The sequence below is a fragment of the Epinephelus lanceolatus genome, chromosome 2 (assembly GCF_041903045.1).
Source record: "Epinephelus lanceolatus isolate andai-2023 chromosome 2, ASM4190304v1, whole genome shotgun sequence".
NCBI classification, from domain to species: Eukaryota; Metazoa; Chordata; class Actinopteri; order Perciformes; family Serranidae; genus Epinephelus; species Epinephelus lanceolatus.
In genome coordinates, this window is record NC_135735.1 from 39,675,207 (window position 1) to 39,697,549 (window position 22,343).

The 22,343-nt window shown below is 40.4% G+C and overlaps 1 protein-coding gene across 4 annotated transcripts; it reads right to left on the reverse strand.

Annotated features, from left to right (window-relative positions):
• Nucleotides 1–19,409: 19,409 nt before the first annotated feature.
• On the reverse strand, nt 19,410–21,342 carry LOC144459172 (uncharacterized). 4 transcript variants are annotated; one of them, XR_013488318.1, is made up of 4 exons: nt 20,785–21,342; nt 20,623–20,709; nt 20,470–20,534; nt 19,410–20,401 (listed from the first exon to the last, which is right to left on the reverse strand). XR_013488318.1 is itself a non-coding variant. In XM_078163026.1 (4 exons), exons 1-4 carry the CDS (start codon nt 20,852–20,854, stop codon nt 19,686–19,688), a joined length of 315 nt encoding a protein of 104 aa, XP_078019152.1. In that variant the 5' UTR covers nt 20,855–21,342; the 3' UTR covers nt 19,410–19,685. The 4 variants fall into 4 exon arrangements, 2 of the variants coding, with proteins under 2 accessions (XP_078019152.1, XP_078019151.1); XR_013488319.1 differs by having other exon boundaries at nt 20,470–20,537; XM_078163026.1 differs by having other exon boundaries at nt 19,410–19,778.
• Nucleotides 21,343–22,343: the final 1,001 nt, after the last annotated feature.

The following is a 22,343-nucleotide window of genomic DNA, read 5'->3' on the forward strand; positions in this document are numbered from 1 at the left end:
TTCCTAGTTGACCACTGGTTGTCATTTGGGGCCATTAGTCGAATAGTTGCCTGAGTGTTTAAGATATTAATTCAATTTTGGGCGGGGCAACACAATGGTTGAGTTCAAGGTCTGAGAAAGAATAGTATAAGTAACATTGTTCACACTGTGCTACATTACAGAGAAATACAAAACCATACTAATGAACCTTCATTAATAGAGGCCTATATTTTATCTACAAGTGCACGTCACACACTGAGCGAGCCGCCTGTTAATGACGCTGTCAGCAAAACAGTAATGATTGTGCTAAGCGGCTAATAGGCATGTAGCTACTTACATGTTTCAGATGATACGTCATTTTTGTGGTCGATGAACGATAGGCAAATGTTTGCCTGCAGAGTTTACATATCCCCTTGGATTCGTCCTTCACCTTCTCAAAATGATCCCACACTTTGGATTTCCTGCCCGACATGTTGTTAACTAGCCTGTGGAATAACCGCAGGTACCAGCCCTGGAAATTAACGTGACTCCTGTCTGACTGCTGAGCGTTGCCACTTCCTGTGTCTGTCCTTTCAAATTAACTTCCCACATGATCCAGTCATACAGGTTTTGATTTATTTTGACAAGGCACAGCTCCTAATAGAGTTTCAGATTGTTTGTTTTCTGCCTCTTAGTGACCAATGAAATCTCATCGACTAATGTTTGGTCTCTGTATGTAATTACCCATGTAGCCCTAACACCGGCAGAGAAGACGTCCACTCTCATTGACAAAAAGAATGCAAATGCACCGTTTTGGCAGTTCTTTATTTTTAAACCAACCCAACCACAAAGGAGAGCCAGAGAACGAGAACCAAGTAATTTGTAAGCTGTCCTCCAAACCACTGGTTCGAAACTGGCCTGGGGGTCCAGATTTCTCCTTTGTCATAAGGTCCACACAGAAATATTCAGTGTCAGACTTGCGTTTGGTCATGTTGCCAAGCTAGTTTTCTGCCTCTGTTGAGTAGCTGTCCATTATTCACTCATTCTTCAGCAAGAAATGACACTTCAAAATAAAAACTCTGTACCAGGAATTCACTGTACTTAAAAATAAAGTGTGTTTTTTATAAACTTTACATGTTTATAAGTTGCTTGCGGTTCATTCAGAATGGACCAGCAGCCCACTTTTGGACCGTGACCCACCAGTTGGGAACCACTGCTCTAAACAAGTCGGGACTAAAAATGTAAAATACTCCAAATCTCCATTCCTATCTTAAACTTACCTCCATGCACAAAGAATACCTGGACTGAAACTCCTACCATGGTGACTGATCAACCCTCGATCATCGGGCCTTTGGCAAAGGCAACAAAATATAAATGTGACGATCAACGGATGCAAGACTGTGCAAGGGCAGTTAAACGTGTTACTGAATAAAAATAACCTCACCAGTTTACTGATCTCAGCGTGCCCTTGTGCAACATAGCTCTTACTGCCCATTGTAGTCATTTATAGGTATTGCAACATATGTGCCCCCAGTCTTAAAATATATATCTTTGTATGTCTCTCTCTCTTGAAAGTTAAATATCGCATTATCTTCAGTGGGGGAATTTTGATATTGCTAAACCCTACTAGCAGCTTTAAGCTAGCTAGCTACCTAATTAAGCTAATGTTAACACCATGAGTCAGTGGGAAAAAACATCAGACTTTAAATGTTTCAGGCTGGCTTGTTTTAAAATGAGGAGCCCATAAAAAGCGTCTAAAATATGCACATGATGGATACATAGGTCATGAAACTGAAGCTAACTGCATGTCCAAAATGTCTGTTTTACTTACTTTGACCAACAAGGTTAAATTTATGCCATATTGTTTGTATTATCAAAGAGTATGTTTCACTTATGTCACAAGAGAAAAAGGCTTGGGTGAGTACTATCCAATGTTCGATTTAACACAGTGCTATCTAGAATGTTAAATTCTCCAAATCAAATAACAAAGAGGACAGAGCTGCTAACGTTAGCTTACACTCTGTTATAGCAATATTCAGGAGCAGCTTCCACACATTGGAGAAATACTCCTACAGTGAATGTGTCAACCGTGAACAAGGCTTTTATAAAGTATGAAATGATCCCTTTAACGCTCAGTTAGGTCATTACTGTAAGCTAGTAAGCTAGTTAGCTGGGTATGCCAATGTTTTCAGCTTATGTACAAGCAGACCAATACACTGTTTAATCCACTTTGGCTCTTGTACTTTTGGTTATGGAAAGGCTTAAAAAAAAGACATCACTTTTCTTCAGCACTTTCAGGTAAATTAAGCTCTAGTTCCACATCTGTTCTGATCTGACGACGACAGTAGCACAAATCCTAAAACCCTTTTCTTTGGATGATTTATTATAATAAAAGCAATACATTTTTGCATTTCAATTATTTTTGTTTTAGAGGGAAATTAGGCAGACTTATAGTTTCATGTTCATTTCCTCTTTCCTCTTGGCAGTGTTGGTAATTTGCTTTCTGTCTTGGCTCACCGCTGCTGAATGAATTCAGGAACAAAAACAAAAACTGCTGAAATGTGCTGGCGATTATTATGGTAGAGGAAGCTAATGGGAAATCTTCAGTTTCAAGGCTCAGTGTGTGTATCGCTGTCCACTCTAATAAATACATGCATCAACAAAAGTGCGCAGTTTGAAATAAGTATTTAATAATGCACAGAATTAGCACTTGTCATATTCACAATGTCATTTTGCAAAGCTGCATTTTGGCTTTATTCTCAAGAGAAATTGATTGAAAAAAAAAAAGACTTAAGCTTTATTTTCTGAGCTCAACTAGTTGCCTGTGAATGTCAGATTGAGCTGTGTAACATTGGAGAAATCATTGTAACACTTGCCTGGAATATAAAGGCTCAAAAGGAGGCGACAATGGCCACTACTCCGTGAAAACATGGAATGAATCTTGGAGGAAATTGTGTGAAGGAAACAGTCACGCAACAATTTCCACAGCTGAATTAAGCTCAGTAGTAGAAGTGATCGCAGCATTCTCCCATATACAGTAACATGTCTTTTTGCTCAGATTTAAGAGATGTTCTCTTGTGGAAAATTTAAATGTAACACCCAAAATACCTTCACCATGGTCAGTGGTCTTATTTCTATTTGTCCAACACGTGACACCAGAGTGGTATTGTTTAATAAATCTGCTGTAGCCAATGTACTGACAAGGTTGCAACAGTACAATATCCTGTATACCATGGCATGTTAGTGTAGGTGAGGCATACAGTACAATAGGCTTTTTCAGGTGCACAGTCTCAGCTGACTGCCTGTTTTGACAGATCTGTTAATGTAGCTGTGGATGAAGTGAACTGTTTGGTTTGGTTCCCCACTATTACATAGAGACTATATGGTTTCTTGCCTCCCAGCCGATGTGAAAATGGAAAAGCTGTTCACCGCTGTGTCTTTCTCGTTTTCTGCAGTAGATATCTGACAGACTCCAGGCATAAACGTGTGAAGAACGATGCTCCGAGTTTGTGTGCATTCATCACTTGCATCAAACAATTAACTCAGCAAGCATGCACAAATATGTGCCTCACTTGTTTAAATAGCTCTTATTTATTCATTTGTTTAAAATTATCTGTATCTCAAACAGAAAGAGCTTTGCTCCAAGATTTTTTTTCCATTCCAACAGCTTACATAACTGACTTTTCAGCAATGAGAAAATAATGTCCAAAAACTCTGAGAGAGAAGAGAACAACCTTATTTAGGCTGCTATCTGGAGATGGAGCAGTGGTGGTCCTGTAATGCATTCTCAACAAACACTGAACAAATGGCTTTGTCTGTGGTTTTAAAAATCAAATCAAACATCACATCTTTTCATCATAAGTTGTGTAATCTAAACCTTGTAAATATACTGTAGGTCTCTTAAATTACTGCAATTGTTTGACATCAGAGAATGACGTGATTCAGGAACTGATTAAGGGTTCTGTAAAGCCCCATTTGAGTCCCATAGAAAAGTTTAGCAAAGAGACAGTCTGCTGCTTTTTACTGAAAGTGGGGAAGTTGGCAAGACGTGCCAAACAACCAGTTACACCAGTTTCGCCCTTGTAAGACGTTAAAAATACTCTTTGAAAATACTCTGGATAAAGCAGAAATATCACCGTTTTTCACTTGTCCAAGACCATAATGGGCTCATTACTGCCCCCTGAGGCTGAAGGGCAGAAAACACCCACCGGTACTTGATGGCTGCTAAGAGTCACAGTTGCAGTGGATATTTTTTTGTTCCTCACAAGAGGCAACAATGCTCCAATTCCACACTCTAAAACAAGCGGTGACAAGTGACAACAAAGGTGAGATTTGTACTTTATTACAAATCCTAAACATTCATTCATTCATTCATCCATTTTCTGTAACCACTTATCCCGGCTGGAGCCAATCCCAGCTGACGTGAGGTGGGGTACACCATGGACAGGTCGCCAGAGTATCGCAGGGCTAACACATAGAGACAGACAACCATTCACACCTACTTGCAACACCAATTAGCCTAATCTGCATGTCTTTGGATTGTGGGAGGAAGCCGGAGTAAACCCCCACTCCAGGGTCTGAACGCCCCTGGGTTCGAACCAGGAACCCTCTTGCTGTGAGGCGACAATACCAACCACTGCATCACCGTGCGGCCCATGTTCTAAACAGTGCTAGCATTTAACCAGGTTGTTGGCCATGTCTAACGACAAATATGTATACAATTACAAATAGTCATGCTCAAAAACTGACTTGACTGTTGTCAAAGGTGCGAAAGGTTTCAGGTGCTGTTTAAGGATCCAATAAGACTTTATTCAAAGCATACTTAGTCATTTATGCACAGTATTTGCCTTATGTCGTTTCTATTGAGGACATGAACCTATACTAGTGATCCAGAATGTGTGTTGCCTGTAAGTTTACACTAATGTGTAGTCATGCCGCCATAACTGTTTTACCAGGGTTTTAAGAGTGGAGCAGAGTGAAGTGAAAGAAACTATGATGTTGTAATTTTAAAAGGAAGTGTTGGTTCAGGACAGCCTCAACAGCAGCGTCTATCTTGTCCATAGCGTTCGCCATTGTTGTTATTACTCCTTATTGGTTCTGGTGTACTGCTTGACAACAGTTTGACAAGGGTGTTGGCAACTGAGTCCCCCATGGTGTTCATTGATCCTTTTTATTTTACCCCAGAAACTGCTTTTCATGTCACAAATGTCCAACGAATTTGCCAACTCAAATTCAGTGGAGTGGGCTGATTTAAAGGTCTTGACCCTGGCAAGAAAATGGGCATAAACAGATGGATATTTTGATTAATGTTAGGGTGTGAAAGATGAATGACATCATGTAGAAGCACAAATTTCATGGTGATTCTTTGTTCTCTTAAGTGCAACCACACTGTGACCAAGACCTACTGAGATAAAGATGTGTCTGGACATTTGCTGCTGTAATGAAAATCCTGAATCTCCTGCAATTCTCAGGAGAGTTTAATAGCTTAGTGTGAGTGCAGTTACTTTACTTTTCCTTGGTACAGAAATTGCTATTGAAATGCTCAACTTGGCAGCTCCCGCTTGTATCTTTTACCTTTGCAAAACTGTTGGCAGAAATGGCATGTAATTTCCCCATGAAGACAGCCAGAGTGACTTCAAGTCTCCTTTTGGACAAAACAATTTTCTATAATGAAGAAAACTGGGCACCTCGCTAATCTAGTACCTCTCCAAAGAGACGCGCCGGTGGGAACGTGTGATGCCTTGTGTAGACCCCTCTAAATGACATAAGAAGTGGCTCCATTATAGATCTATAAGTCAATGCAACCCCAGCTCAGCCTTTGACAAACACAAATTGGCAAGCCATTTGGCGGCCCTTTTCCCTCATTACATATGTATTTATTTCAGCAGCTTCTCTTTTCATGCTGTCTGCTCCTGTCAGAGGCTGTGCATTGGTGTGCATCAATAACAGGAACATTTCTGACTTGGTGCTGATAGCAATACAGCAACCAGAGGGAGAAAGATACAGACAGAGAGAGACAGCGATAGAGAAGAAAGAACTGAGGTGGAGACAGACTGAGACAGACAGACATAGACATCAACAGAGACAGAGAGACACAAGGAGCAATGAAAATAATGTAATTTATCAGTAAATTAGTGATTTATTACTTTTAAGTATTTTCAGCAGTTTTGAATTCTTCATATAAAAGAAAAAATCAAGCACATTTACCTCAAACTTGGCTGACTGGCTAGCATCCTAAAAATCCAGCAAACAAAGCAGACAATACAGCCGCCTCTCAGCATGATTGTCTACTACACATCATGCTTGTATGAGAAAGCAATGCCAATGTTTACCCATGTTTCTGAATGGATTAGCATGTTGATAACTTCCCCATTCTGTAGCCATGCCCATAATCAGTGCTGAAAAGCCAATTCCAGGCAGGCAGAAATGTTTACACATGAACACACAAAGTCAGAGACACAGACTTGGAAACATTTGAAATAAAACCATCATTTCCAAGTTAAAGTGCTGACATTCAGCTGTGATTTTAGGCTGTTTACACCCAAAAATCATAGCACTGTTATAGCTATTGTCCTACTGATTGTTGATAATAATATGCACGTGATCAGAGAAATCACATTTGTTTGCATTTTTTGTCTTTGGATACAGAGGGATTTGGTGAGGAGATGGATCTGTTTAACTAGTCGGCAATAGGCTGCCAATGACAGCACTGTCAAAGTAACAAATAGCCATGATGGGACTAAGGACTCAGAGAAAGTTTGATTTATAGGGAAGCAGGTATTTGCATGAATCATAACGGAGAAGTAAGACTGACTGCATCACTGATTTCATTTATTTCATTCCATGAATAAGAAGCAGCTCTAACTAGCTCATAGACAGCTGATTGATACACTGAGAAGTGTGTGTGTGTGTGTGTGTGTGTGTGTGTGTGTAGCTTGTTAATGGCTGATACTTAAATCAACTAAAACAGTCTTGGGTAATGTTTGGGTTTTCCATGTCTAATTGAATGATTGCAAGAGTAAAATGTAGAGTCTTGTTGTGGTAAAGATTCAGTGTGTAAGATTTATGGGGATTTAGTGGCATCTAGTGGTGAGAATTGCAGATTGCAACCAGATGAAACTTGTCCTGGGTAGAATTCCTTAAGTGTTTGTTGTTCAGGAGGATTTTGCTGTGCGTTGAATTATCTGCAGTGTTCTCTTCCTCTTCAAAGCAAGCAGAGCAGGTGATTGAAATCAGTGAAAACACTGAATACAATTTTCACATTGAAAAACAGTGTTTCTCAGACCCTGTTTGGGATGTCGGAGACTGATGTGTGCTTACCTTTTTTTCTCTTATAACTTAACATTTAGACATTCAGGAGGTTTTCACCAGGAGCCAAAATACCCACAGAGGTCTTGTCTTCTCCAAAATAATCGGGGCAACAAAAAAATGCAAATGGCCCTATCCAGCGCTAGTGTTTGGTTTGTCCATTCTGCGCTACTGTAGAAACATGGTGGTGCAACATGACGATCTCCATAAACAAGGTTCCTCTCCTTATGTAGATATAAACAGCTTATGGTGAGGTAGCAAAAAACTTAGTTCTTTTTTTTCAGGTGATTATACACTAAAGAAAACATACTTACTGTATTATTTTAGATTTCTGCCAATATATCTGCCCCTACACACCGGACATTTAAAGGGACACTTCAGCCCCAAATCAAAAATATAAAAAAATTTAAGCCAAGGAGGACGCCATTTATGTTTCCAACAGGCACTGAGTCTCTCGTCCATGAGTAGATGCCACTTTCTTCTGCACAGTGATACAGTTTGCAGGTGTAGTATAGTAGAAAGAAAATAGTTCCTTCTTCAAACTGCTCACAACAAGGTCTGTGGATTATCTTGTGTAACCAGGTCATGATTTCTGGAAAGAGACATTGCTGCTGAGTTTTCCAAATGCATTTTTTCGCACTTTGACCACCACAATCCAAGAGCCATCTAGTTTCATTACATTTGAGAGAAGGTAGATATCTCTATGGACAATATCTCCACCGCTCAGCTGTGAACTGTCCCTTCAAGTCTGCAACTGGTTTCAACATTTAATTCACTGTGGCAGAGGTCGCAACTTCACTTTAACTTTCAAGAAAGGTGTTGATTTAGAAAAGGTTATGATTGCTCATTGCATATTTGCTCTTTTTTTCTTTTCTTTTTTGTTCTTTTGATTTTTCCTCATCTTTGTAATCATACCACACCCTGGCAGTCTTCCCAGAGAAGTAAGTGGATGCCAAACGGCCCACAGTAAGGAACTTTTCAAAGGCTTTCTGTGAGCTCAAAGTTCCTGTGTAAAATCCAGTTGTTCCTGTTGCATAATATAAAAAAGGTGATATATTTACTTACCTATGAAAGAGAAGTTGAGATTTGCATGAAGCTACTAGCTTTTTTTTACTTTATCCAAAATCTGTCTCATGTTGCATTTACACATTATAATGGCTTTAATACAGTCCATAGTCTAGTAGTGTATTTAACCCTGTAAGACCCAGATATAGAAAAAAATGAGCAATTTTTTTTGACCTCTCAGATATTGTTTTAGGAGGCCTCTGATGTAGAAATCAAAGAGTTTTCAAATTTTTTACATTTTAGTAAGTTTTTAGGGAAATGTTGTAAATTTGCAACGTTGGGCATAGTTGGGAGCAGAACTTCTGTGTTTGTACTCACTTTGTCTGAACAGATATACAGAACATTTAAGTATTCATTTGCAGGGTTGATTGCTTACTTAGCCCATAACAGTATATATCATGAGTAATAATCACACACCAATCATAGTTTTATGAATAAGCATTTAGAAATAAAAATATTGAAAAAAAAATATATTTACAAAACTTTTTCCTCCGTCACTTTCAATGTGGTTTACTACATTCAAACAATACTGTCTGGCTGGCCTATTATGCTCTCTACTTATCATACTAAAAGGAACACATGCATCCCCCCAGAGCACTTACAGGTTCACATTCAAGACCATTCACACCTGTCCCTGAACAATGCAACAGGCATTGGATCGTTAAATTCATGGGCTAAAGAGATACTGTTGGTCCACTGATCCCAATTAAGGTGATAAAAACCTTTGGATGATGGCAAATACATTCAGTTTCTTATTTTCATTTTCAAGACCATATCACATTACATACAATAACAGAGGGATGGCACACGGCGTGGCCAAAGTACAACCAATGTTACTCAAACAGAGGAAGAACGTCCTTTAGACAAAACACCCAGTTAACAGATGACTTTAGATGGACGGTTCAAATAATACTTTGGCTAATACCTTTCTCTGGAAGTCATTAAGCTTCATTCTGACATTCAAACTGAATATGAAACTCATGTCCCACACCATCATCGTCATCACCATCACAGAGATTACGGATCCTCTGGTTTCTGTCCAGCCCGTCACATCTTCACTGACTTCAGGACTTCTGGTGTTATTTACTCTCTTACAAACAGCCTTTTTTGTTTTCATGCCACAGATGCTTCTCCAGTTAAACTCTTGTTTAAATATATATTATATACCACATGATGTCACACTGCTGAGCTCACTTTACCACTTTTGTATTAGCCTCTGTTCATCAGTTAGTTTGAACCAGCTGATGTTATTACACTTTGGTGTAGTGATGGGCAAAGCAGTTCTTTAGATGTTACTGAATCATTAAAGGAACACATGCATCCCCCCAGAGCACTTACAGGTTCACATTCAAGACCATTCGCACCTGTCCCTGAACAATGCAACAGGCATCCCCCCAACAAATCCAGAACATTCAGAACCTGTTTTTCTATCTCCTAATGCTACAAACTGCTGCTTGGGCAACACTGAGAAAAGTAGCTCAGGATCATTTAGAATTTAAAAACCAAACAAAAAACTACAAAGATACAGGGAGTTTCAAATACTGCTATAGATGTTGGAGTTTCAAATACCCCATACAATTTATTCATGTGTTTAATTATGGTCTAAGCTAAACTAAGTAAAAATTTAACAGAAAAGCACATTTAGAGCTTCGTTACAATGAATCATCTAATACTTTAAATTTCTACTACATTTTTTTTCAATTTATGACCATGTGAGAAGTGCAGTGACCTTATGTAATGTGTAAGGAAGCACAGGCTATTTTGACTACCACACTGACCCAACGTTGTAGAATTACAACATAGACATAACAAGCTATAAATCAAATTTGATGAATGTTTTCCAAAATAACTAAATATGTACATGTTCTAGACATTGTAATAAACACAAAAAAATATTTAAGGAATTTTACTTACTTTAATCCTGACAAATCCAGTCATGCAAAAAAAGGAGATGAGCTCAACGGGAAGTTTGCAGGTCGAGTGAGTTCATGGCCAGATGACCAGACCTATAAACACTTCTTCTATCAAATAGCATTGTGAGGACAAACAATAGGACCCATTAACTATGTAAATGTGGTCTTGAGAAAAAAAACATTTGCAGGCCTTTTTTTAGAATTGTTAAAAGTGATGTTGTAAATTTGCAACAGTGAGTTTTACAGGGTTAAACAGAAAAGTGGTTTTCCAAAGGAATTCATTGGATCTACAGGAAAAAAATTTGAGCTCACTATCATGTTTTGATCATTCGAATAAAAAAAGTAAGATGGACGACTGCAATCTTGTACAAAATCAGCTGTACAAAACGGTTTCAAATGGCTATCTGCGACGCAGTCTTTTTAAAGTGTGATCTTGCTGTGACACAAAGTGACTCAAATGTGTCTGCACAACTATCTGAGGAAATACATGCGGCCAACTGAATGATGTGCTTGCTTTGCGGTCACTCAAACTGAGTTTTTGTCCGTGATAAGTCAGCGGTCACTGTGGCTAAACCAATCTTGGCTTTGGTTTTGTGTGTTTTTGAATGATGTCCTCCCTTTATCTTCATTCCTGTACAACTCTCTGAGAATACTGTGGCTTTCAGCCACATATCAAAGAAAAAGCTTTTCTCTAAGTAATCACTTGTAAGACAAATGGCTGGCATTGAGACATCTTACATCCCTGTCTAATTAATGGCTCCCTTCCTTCCCCCCTGTAATAATTCACGTTGAAGGACAATAAATAAATGGTGCTGCCGAGGCACAGTTTTTTGTCTGGAGAAGGAGGAAGGATTCAATTAAAGGTAAGGCTTTGAAACCATATTTACCTGAAGTTCTTACATCTCTTTCAATTATATCGTTTCTTGAAGTCAAGGTGTTCACTGCCAGTCAATAGAGTTCCTGCTGTACTGTAACAAAAAGGTGCTGCAGGTTATGCACTCAGCAACATTCACAACACAACACTCAGTATTTAGATATCAGCATCAAACTTATTTTTAATGTTATCAACTTTAATGAATGCATCCAATATTCATGCACCTCAATGAGAGTTTCAAACTTAAACAAAATATTCCAAATAACTATTTACAAGTAATACAACTAAATATGTATCCTAAATGTCAAAATCCCGTGGATCATCACTATCTCGTACGGCCTAATTTTGCACTAAGAACAGCTGCGACACGTTTCCTCATGGTACTGCAATGCTGCCAGATTTGATTTTGGGGGATTGCTATCAGAGATGCACCAGCTGTATCTGTCAATCTTGTGCCACAGACGTAACACATGGCCGACCTGGTCTTGAACGGTTGGCAGAAGCTCCGGTGACATTATGCTGCTCTTGTAGACGTGTAAAGGCCAATTCATAGTTTCCAGGTCCACATGTACGTGACGGTCTGCTGTGGTTCGGGTGACGTACATATAATCATCCGCCTATGTCAGCCAAGGTCCACCGGACCTTTATGGAGATGGCTGCGTGTAGCTCATTTTATGTGACCGCTATATGTAAGCACAGCAAGCCACTGACTGCATATGATCCAATTACAGAATATAATCTCTTGTTCTACACTCCAAAACACTACGGTCAAGCTGGTGAGGGAAGATAGTTCTAAGTTGGATATTCGACAGACGCTCAGGACCCAGTGGTGTCTTCTTAGTTTCAGTTTCAATAACGCTGGCAGAAGGAGGATGGTAAGTTCACCTCCATGCACTGCTGCTGGGGGCCCTCAGTTGAATTGAACTGTGTGAATGTCTGCATGACTGCAGCTGTCTGCAGATGTTCAGTGTAGGAAGTATGTATATGTATGGTTACCACCAAATGTTCTGAATACGGTGCAGCTGCTCTGTCCAGCCTGGAGCATGCCAATGGCCCTATCCCTTTGTGCTTGTGTCAATCGCGCCATCTTGTAAAACCGTAATTGTCATTTCCTTTTGGTGCCTTTTTATAGGCAATAATCATGTGAGTTTAAGGAGCATTCACGACTGTCATGATGATTCATGTGTGACCATGAGTAAAATAAAGAAAATGACTGCTCATCCTCTGTACAGAAAATACTCAACCCTATCATAGAAAATATATATATATGTATATATCTTTTTAAAAGTTATATGTTTTGCACTGCATACACACACAAAAAAAGATTTAAATACATAATCATTCATAGAAGAATTTCCATAGGTGCGTTTTTAATTTCCAAGTGCATTTAAAGATGAACTTTTACAAAGCTTTCTTAACCTCAAGAGAAAAAAAAGAGGACATTTAACCTCCCCAGTTAGATAGAAAACCCAAAGAGGCTGATAAACTTCCCTAAATGGAATAAAAATGAACATATAAAGGAGAGTGGTGCAAAAACTAAATCTGGATGCGAGGCAAGGAATTAAATTAATGAACCTTGTGCAAGTGGGCGTTGTGTTTACTCTCAAACTTTGTGTGTGGGGGTTTGTGTTCACAGAGGGAAAGTAAAGGTTGAGGAGTGACAGGTGTGGTCGCGTTCTCAAAGTGTTTCCTCTGTGAATAAATATTTAAGCGTCAAAGTTCAAAAGGAATCAAAACACTGATACTCAATGAATATCAATGATTAATCTCATCATCGAATAGAGCGTACAGCGTCCTTGGTGAATATTTCTGTAGGTTGGTAGGCCTATGCCCACACACAGGAGGTACAGAAGGTTAGTGAAGGTAAAATATCTGCAGCAGCCTAATGAATGAAGAGAGGGAACTGCTAGAAAAAAACAAAATTTCATTAAATGTGACCTCCTGTTTCACAGACGAAGCGTTCTATCGTAAGCGCACTCTCTGAACTAATGAGGAATGTCGCCTGCTATTTTCTTTCTCGCCGTGTTCAAAGTGCTTTCTCAACCTCACCTCTCACCTTCTCAGAAGCTTCAGCCAATTAGGACGGAAAACAAGGTTAATATTTCATATCTCATTCCCTGAGAGGAATCCTAACCATGTTCGGACGCCTTGGCAATGTGCTTCTCTTGGATTCCTTCTCGACCATGTGCCACCTTTAGGAGATGACATTGGTGAAGGTGATTTGGTTTTTAATACATGTGAGCTGTTTGTGTGGTTTCTTTAAATCTGTTGTGAGAGCAAATGGAACCGTGGTAACACAAGTTTGTCCGAAGGCAATAAAATGAGACAAACGCAGGGCAGGGTGTAAACAGTAAAAAACAGGAAGCATTTGGATTGTAGGTAGCAGCCTAATAGTCAGACTGAACTGCTGTGGAAAACATGCAAAGGTGTTCAGACATGTGAGATGAGATGTGAAATGACCAAAACTGTTGGCAGAAAATAGCGTTGATGGAGAATCTCATCATTCATAACACAAAGCTGAGTGAGAAATAGTTTTTGTTGTCTGGGAACCAGACAAATCTGTGAGCTCATGTTTTGTTTGCTCTGGCAGATGCGTCTATTTCCCTCCACTTTGAACAGATTTGCAATGCTGTGAGACGTGTTGGCCCAATCAACAACTATTTATCTAAAATGGGGCGGGTTTGTAATGATGACCGAAAAAGGGGGAGCTGTTGAGGAACTTATGAAAACAACCAAGATATCTGCAGGTGATGTGTAACTTCCTGTTGAAGCCGCTACCTCGTCAGTATCAAGTGGCAACCCCCAGGCTGACAAATGAAGCCATTATGGAAGTGCCAAAAAATGCAGTTCTTTGAATGGCCGCTTGAGGCTGGCTCCAGAAGCGAGTAAATCCCCATAGACCCCCATGTTTAAATGGCCAGATTTACAGCAGAAATACACAGGTTTACAGCCTCTTTTGTCAAAATCTGTGTTCATGACAACTGTACAGGGGGTGAATTTTTATACAACTCACCTGTTTACATTTTATTAAGGCTTAAATTGACGCATATATAAGGACAGGCCGCTTTGAGTGACAGGCTGTCTGCTGATAGTGTCCTAGGCTTCTCATTCAGATCAACCCCTCGCTCCTCCACAGGCCAGTCTCTTGCCCAAATATGGCCACTTCTGGCTCCATAAAACCAAGATGGCTATGGCCAAAACGGGAGTCCACAAACCAAAGGGTGATTTCATGGTAGCTACATCCATTATTTTTACGATCTATGGTAAATACTCAACCAACTGGTCAGTATATTTTTGCTTAAAAAAACAATCAGCTATGCTTAAGGCTTTTCATTAGAAGAAAGATGTGTTTGCTGTACTTCTGAAAGTATTTGGCAAAAGTTCAATATACTACAGGGGTTGGGCAATATGATGGTATACAGCGTACAACAGTAGAAATTGGTCCACCAGTAGAGTTTTGACAACACTGTTACTACCGGGGGAGCTATTCAAGGCAGGCTATGTGGCAAATCAGGGCTAGATTCTTGAGGAGGAGAATGCTTTGAATCTTTTGTTTTTTACTCAAGTGTTGTCTCGCGTAAGGCTTTTTTTTTGTATCGAAGTTCCAAATAAGAGGAAAATAATCATATGTGAGATTATTTTTTGATTGAATTTTCAGAAAAATTACCATATCATGATGTATACTGTGATATAGAATTATATAAACTGTGATAGATTTTGGCCCTATGGCCCACCCGTAATACCAGTTTATAATACAGTACAGGCCAAAAGTTTGGACACACCTTCTCATTCAATGCGTTTTCTTTATTTTCATGACTATTTACATTGTAGATTCTCACTGAAGGCATCAAAACTATGAATGAACACATGTGGAGTTATGTACTTAACAAAAAAAGGTGAAATAACTGAAAACATGTTTTATATTCTAGTTTCTTCAAAATATCCACCCTTTGCTCTGATTACTGCTTTGCACACTCTTGGCATTCTCTCGATGAGCTTCAAGAGGTAGTCACCTGAAATGGTTTTCCAATAGTCTTGAAGGAGTTCCCAGAGGTGTTTAGCACTTGTTGGCCCCTTTGCCTTCACTCTGCGGTCCAGCTCACCCCAAACCATCTCGATTGGGTTCAGGTCCGGTGACTGTGGAGGCCAGGTCATCTGCCGCAGCACTCCATCACTCTCCTTCTTGGTCAAATAACCCTTACACAGCCTGGAGGTGTGTTTGGGGTCATTGTCCTGTTGAAAAATAAATGATCGTCCAACTAAACGCAAACCGGATGGGATGGCATGTCGCTGTAGGATGCTGTGGTAGCCATGCTGGTTCAGTGTGCCTTCAATTTTGAATAAATCCCCAACAGTGTCACCAGCAAAACACCCCCACACCATCACACCTCCTCCTCCATGCTTCACAGTGGGAACCAGGCATGTGGAATCCATCCGTTCACCTTTTCTGCGTCTCACAAAGACACGGCGGTTGGAACCAAAGATCTCAAATTTGGACTCATCAGACCAAAGCACAGATTTCCACTGGTCTAATGTCCATTCCTTGTGTTTCTTGGCCCAAACAAATCTCTTCTGCTTGTTGCCTCTCCTTAGCAGTGGTTTCCTAGCAGCTATTTGACCATGAAGGCCTGATTGGCGCAGTCTCCTCTTAACAGTTGTTCTAGAGATGGGTCTGCTGCTAGAACTCTGTGTGGCATTCATCTGGTCTCTGATCTGAGCTGCTGTTAACTTGCGATTTCTGAGGCTGGTGACTCGGATGAACTTATCCTCAGAAGCAGAGGTGACTCTTGGTCTTCCTTTCCTGGGTCGGTCCTCATGTGTGCCAGTTTCGTTGTAGCGCTTGATGGTTTTTGCGACTCCACTTGGGGACACATTTAAAGTTTTTGCAATTTTCCGGACTGACTGACCTTCGTTTCTTAAAGTAATGATGGCCACTCGTTTTTCTTTAGTTAGCTGATTGGTTCTTGCCATAATATGAATTTTAACAGTTGTCCAATAGGGCTGTCGGCTGTGTATTAACCTGACTTCTGCACAACACAACTGATGGTCCCAACCCCACTGATAAAGCAAGAAATTCCACTAATTAACCCTGATAAGGCACACCTGTGAAGTGGAAACCATTTCAGGTGACTACCTCTTGAAGCTCATGGAGAGAATGCCAAGAGTGTGCAAAGCAGTAATCAGAGCAAAGGGTGGCTATTTTGAAGAAACTAGAATATAAAACATGTTTTCAGTTATTTCACCTTTTTTTGTTAAGTACATAACTCCACATGTGTTCATTCATAGTTTTGATGCCTTCAGTGAGAATCTACAATGTAAATAGTCATGAAAATAAAGAAAACGCATTGAATGAGAAGGTGTGTCCAAACTTTTGGCCTGTACTGTATGTCAGCTCATCTGCACACTGTCTCCTGGTTACATTTGTTCATCTGCAGTAGGTCGAAATGATTGGTCAGTGCTATGTCACATTTTGATTACACCCTTTAGAAATTCAAAATAAACTGAGAGGTTCCAGACTAATTCATATTTGGGATTTAGTCTGATGATGTCAGGCTATTGTTTTCAGGGCTTTTAATCAAATTTTCCCTCATAAAATAATTGTAAAAAGTCATTCGTAACCATATAAAAATATGAGCAAAGATTTATTAGACACAGATAACACAGCTTACAGTAATCTTCGCCACTGTCTGTTGCTATCGCCTGCTATCTAGAACACCTATCATCTCCTCCTATTATATTCCATTACAGCTATGGTATCGCCACACCAACAGCCAAGACACAAATCACAGCAGACCATCTGTTTGTCATCATACAGTGCCCCGAGGCTGATGCTGTGTCCTCCCGTTAAAAGAGACCTTCCCAAAGCAAATATTTCCAATAATAAAACACAGGGGAGCTTTTCTAAAAGCCTGTGGAACACATCCAAAAGCACTGTCCCTCTGTCCTGTGTCTCCGTCTGTCTGTCTGAACACTATGAACTAAGAGCTTGCTGAATCCGTTTTGATGCTGTCAGCTATAGACTGAAGCAGAGGCCAAAGCACTGAGCCATAAGCCTCATGTGGCTGCAGGGAAGCTTGATTAAACAAAACAGAAAACACAGCGAGGGACTTTAAATGTAAATTTCTGCTAAATTTCAATCATTTTGAAACAGAGCATCTCACACCCGGCATTGATATCCCTGTTGTTCTGCATTTCTCTTTCATCCATATGGAGGTTGCGCAGCTGCTTTATAGCTACCCTGCCTATTCACAGGCTGCCTCCGGAGAATTGCCTGTGTACAGATATTCAGACGTAACAAGATGACTAGCTTGTGACAAATGACAACACTGATAATGTAAGACTAGCTCAAACGTGCCCATAATACGTTATCAAGCTGGTGACATGTTAAACTGTCTTTTATGGTCTGACTTAGACCAACGACAAAGATGTAAATAACATAAGTAACATAACTGTTCCAGCCTGTAACAAGTACCAGGAAATGAAAGACAGATAGTTACGGAAAAAACAGCAGACCTAAAGACAGTCCCAGTACTATATGCAGTTGAGAATGTGAAGCCACACAGCATGTAAAGAAGCAGTACCAGCATTCACACCATATTGGGAGATTGGAAGAACAGGAAAAAATGTTATGTAAGTGGTTAGGACTGTTCATGCATTATTCCATGTCATAAAACTCACCCAGCGGTTACTAGTCAGAAAGAAATGTTCCTCAGCCTCCTAGCTGTCGCAGATATTTATAATTTCTGACAGTGACAACATGTCACAGTTAGTGAAAATATGTAGTGTCAAACCATCTACATAAAAATCTTAATGAAATCCAATATTATCTGTAATTCACTTGTCCCAGGTAATTTAATGAGAAGAGATTGTTCAATCATTTTCATTTGATATCAAAATAAAGTACACAAATGTGTATATGGTATTAAAATTTATCAGGATATCCCGATAAAGTCACATGACGTGTGTCCATTGCGGTCCTGAAGTCTAGGCTCAGAGGCAGTCAGGAAAGTAGATGACATGTGTACGCTACAAATGACCCATTTTTACACTAATATTCCTAATAAAAATACAATATCATAACTATTATAAAATCATGAAAAAAAAATCAAACTCAGAAACTAGTCCAAAATGTAGAAGTGTTCTAGAAAGGATGTTTTAATATACTAATATACTCAGCATCCATTTGTATGCTGTTTTTTTTTTTTTTTTTTTTTTTTTACCAACTTCTAAACCAGTGGTTTTCAAACTTTTTGGGCCCAAGACACCCCAAAGGACAAGCCAAAATGTCCATGCACACCTGTATTTATATAAATGCAAAAGAGCTTTTATAACGTGTGTTATCACTCTGATCACAACATAAGAAATAAAAATAGGAAAAAACAAGACAGGTAGCTTTCATGATACTGTCTACTGACATTATTTTTTTCTCTTTTCGATTGCTGGTGCTTTGTTGTAATTTGCTCCGTACAATAAAGAGATCCATTGTCCCACTCATGGTTTTATCCTTTTAAATGTTATCATCCCTCACACTGGCTGTACACTAATAACTCTAAATAGTTTTCCTGGGGAGGTTTGTTTAATAAAATTCAATTAAATGACATTTTTTAGCCATAGATTGCCTCTTTATTAGGAAATGGCTGTGTACACCATATTGATACACTCAGTTAAAATTCACAACCTTTTGTATAAGCCCAGTTGAATATTACAATACTAATGTGTGGTTACCACAAAATCCCATGGCACACCTGGATCGGCATCATGGCATACCAGTGTGTAAGGGCACACGCAGCGCGAAGAGTGGTTAAAGAGGCAACAGATAGCATCTTTTCCTAAATATATCATTATGAAAATAATGTAGGTTGCACAGGGTAGTGGCCACAGTAAAATCAAGACTATCAGAGTTTACATAAGTTACTTAGTGGCTTTGCAATCTTTGCAATAAGCTGCTGCCACTGGTGCCGAAATTTCGCAGAAAAAATCTGCTTTAAAGCTATAGTGTGTAACTTTTACAGGTCCGTAAATGTCCGTTTCACCCAAGCCACTACTAGAGGAGATGACACAATGCTGATTAAGCCGATTGGCTCCTCTAACATCTCGCGGTATTTTTCAATATATATATATATGTGGCAATGCTACGAGGGTTGGATTTATTTATTTCTGTTAATAAGTGTCCGACAACGCCACCTAGAGGAATTTCACTCCCAGGAAATATATCAGAGGGGAAACGCCTCTCTAATACTGTAAACAAGGTCACATAGGTACGAGAGACACAGAGACTGACGGATTCCAAATAAAATATAAAAGAGAAAGTTTATTAACGATATTTCAAAATTTAAAATGCTGACCAATCTCAGTGATGATGCAAGCAAGATTACAATAATAATAACAAAAGGCAAATTATTGCACAATCCTCTGGGGCCTCTTGACAGGTTGGTTAAGTTTGCCAAAAAAACGTGCATGTGCTGTGTAAAGGGGCTGAGGGCTCACCAGGCGGCGACGACTGAGGGGGAGGGGAAGGGTCCTGATGAGGCACACCACACGTGAAGAAAAAAAGAAACCACACACCATCAACTGACACCCATGTGCACTACTGTACAGGAAGTGAGGGGACCGCCACCGCAGGAATCAGTCAGTCGCTCGCCACACCAGCCCAACAGCTCCTGTCCAACAAAAGAGGCAGATATTAGTCAAGGCAAGGGGCAAGAAAAAAACAGAACCAAGCCAGAAACTGCCCCAACACCACACTATGCCAGGCCCAGGAGGTCTCCACCAAGGTTGATTGTGCTTTTGTTGATATAACAAACAAATAATAAACGAAAAAAAAAATAGGAAACCAAAACCTATGCAAAAATAACTGGATAACTAAACACAAAAAAAATCTACAGAAAACAACAATGGTCACAAAATCCACCAATGATCGAAATAATTATCTAATTACAATACAAAGAAACAATAATCAACCAATACTAATAGATTGCTGACGTGGATCAGTCCTCTTGGTGTAGCTTTAAGTCCTATGCTGCATTCATTTCCTCCACATGAGCAGCACTGCATACAGTTCAGCCAACACTTGAGTTTCATCCAGATTGACTTACTCCAGGCGTGCGAAACTCCAAACACCCGCGCACACACACACTGATGATGTCAAAAAAAACAAAACAACGAAAAACAATAAACACAAATGTAAGAGAACAATAAGCTTGCTGGGGTGAACCCGAGACAGAACAGGTGGACAGAACAGCAGCAGCAGCGCAGCGGCCCACGTCAGAGGAGGAGCCACCTGCTGTGATACAGACTAAAATTAATACGTGACTTGCAATTAGATGGATTAAAACAATCACGCATACATACCCGTGAGTGAGGGCGCAGCGTCACAGGCAACAGGAGAGATAGCCACCAACCAACCACCTTTATAGCTGCTAACAGCAAACAGAGACCAGAGTCACATAATGTGCAGCCCAACAGAGCGCATGAGACACGCCAGACACACACGAGCCAGCCTACCTGAGGGTTCCCAACGCGGTGCGCGGATTATTGCGCACGGCTCCGAGGCCACGCACTCCCAACCCCCGGCCAGAGTACAGGCCAACTCTGCCGGAGAGCAGAAAGTGCATCAGACACGGCACCAATACGAGCCAGAGACGCAATAATAGTGTCTGAGCCTACCTGGCAAAGTGAGCAGAGGAGACGCGCCGACCTGCGTCTCAAGACAGCCACGTGGATCAAATTCTGCCATGCCAAACCACACTGCCGACACACACGCTCAGGTTTCCAGATAAGGTGGGGGGACGCACATCTGAGAGGCGCAGCTCTCCCCCATATATAGCTTTGGCTGGCCTCGCCCAGTACGCTGGTGAAATTGGATAATTGCTCAGTAGCCCCGCCCAGTGTCACTCAATGGGCGGGGAGCAAAGGGGCGAGCCTACACAGCTATCCACTGACCCAGCACATACACAACATGAGTGGAGACGGGCTGTGCCGTCCTGCCACATCTAATATATATTATTTTTAGTTTGCGTGTTGACCGGCGACATTCCCATGCTGGCAAACAGGAAATGCTTCCTCAAAACAAGAAGGGAGGGGGAGGAAGAGTGGAGAGTGTCACAGCAAGAGGTAGAGCGCAGGTAGAAAGAGAAAGCAACATGGCGGAGAAGCGGCCGAGACACGGTTCAGAAGTGGATCCTACCACAAAGAAAAAGCCTGGACGTTCGGCTGAAGGTCTATTACCAAAGAAGGAAAGTGACCGACAGAGAAGGCCAACAAGGATTTGTATTGGCCTCGCTTTTCCTCAGTGGAGAGCCCTGAAGGAAGGAATTGGGCTGAGGGCAGATACGGATGTTGCCTTGTTGCTGTTGGATAAGTAAGTGACTTGGTTTATAATTATATTATGAGTAGTATGTGTTGCTGTTACATGTACTGGACCTAGTACTTTATTATTTTCTTGGAAATGGTGCTATGAACGTAATGTAATGTTAGCAGCCTGGTGTTCGCCACGTTGTGTAGCATTGTGTACATGGTGTGAAGCGAGTGTTAATCTGTGTACACGGTGTGTAGTGAGTGTTACTCTGTGTATATGGTGTGTGGCGAGTGTTACTCTGTGTACATGGAAGTGCCGCCGGCTTATTAGTTGTAATAACGCATTATCTGCTGGGAGGCGACAGAAGTTACGCACTATAGCTTTAAGGCAGGAAAGGCGTCATGTATTGCGAAACTGGTCGGTCAGCCAATCAGGGACTGGAGCTGGTCCTTATGAGGAGTTGGGCATGAGATAGTTGAGTCACAAGCACAATGACAGATGGACAAATTTTGGAAACAAGTGAAAAATGGCTTAGCAAAAGAAAACGAGCTCCTCTGTCTGAGGAGGCAAAGAAGAGCAAGAAAAACAAGAGTAAATCTTAGTCAGGCGTTCAAGAGATGGAGGGAGCTCCTTGTCCATACGGTACCATTTATTCTAGAATCGGGACTGTTTACATGTGCATATTGGTATAATTCCACTGTGTCTACTGTTGTTTGCACTGATACTGTACATATTGGTATAACTTACTGTGAGTTGTTTGTGCCGGTACTGTGCATTCTGGTATAATTATTTGCATTACTATTTGTTTTTTCTTCAGATAAATCTGATAATTGTTGCTCGGTCTCTTTACTCATTTATTTAGTAGAGTGTCCACACATATTCTCATTCTACATATACATAGAGGTATACCGTTGGCTTTACAGCCTAC

Coding starts and splice junctions, on each gene's coding strand:
- LOC144459172 (XM_078163025.1), bottom strand. CDS start 20,854: ATGGCAGAATTTGATCCACGTGGCTGTCTTGAGACGCAGGTCGGCGCG. Junction 20,710..20,784: donor TCCTCTGCTCACTTTGCCAG/GTAGGCTCAGAC, acceptor GCTCTCCGGCAG/AGTTGGCCTGTACTCTGGCC. Junction 19,779..20,469: donor CGCTGCGCCCTCACTCACGG/GTATGTATGCGT, acceptor TTTGTTGGACAG/GAGCTGTTGGGCTGGTGTGG.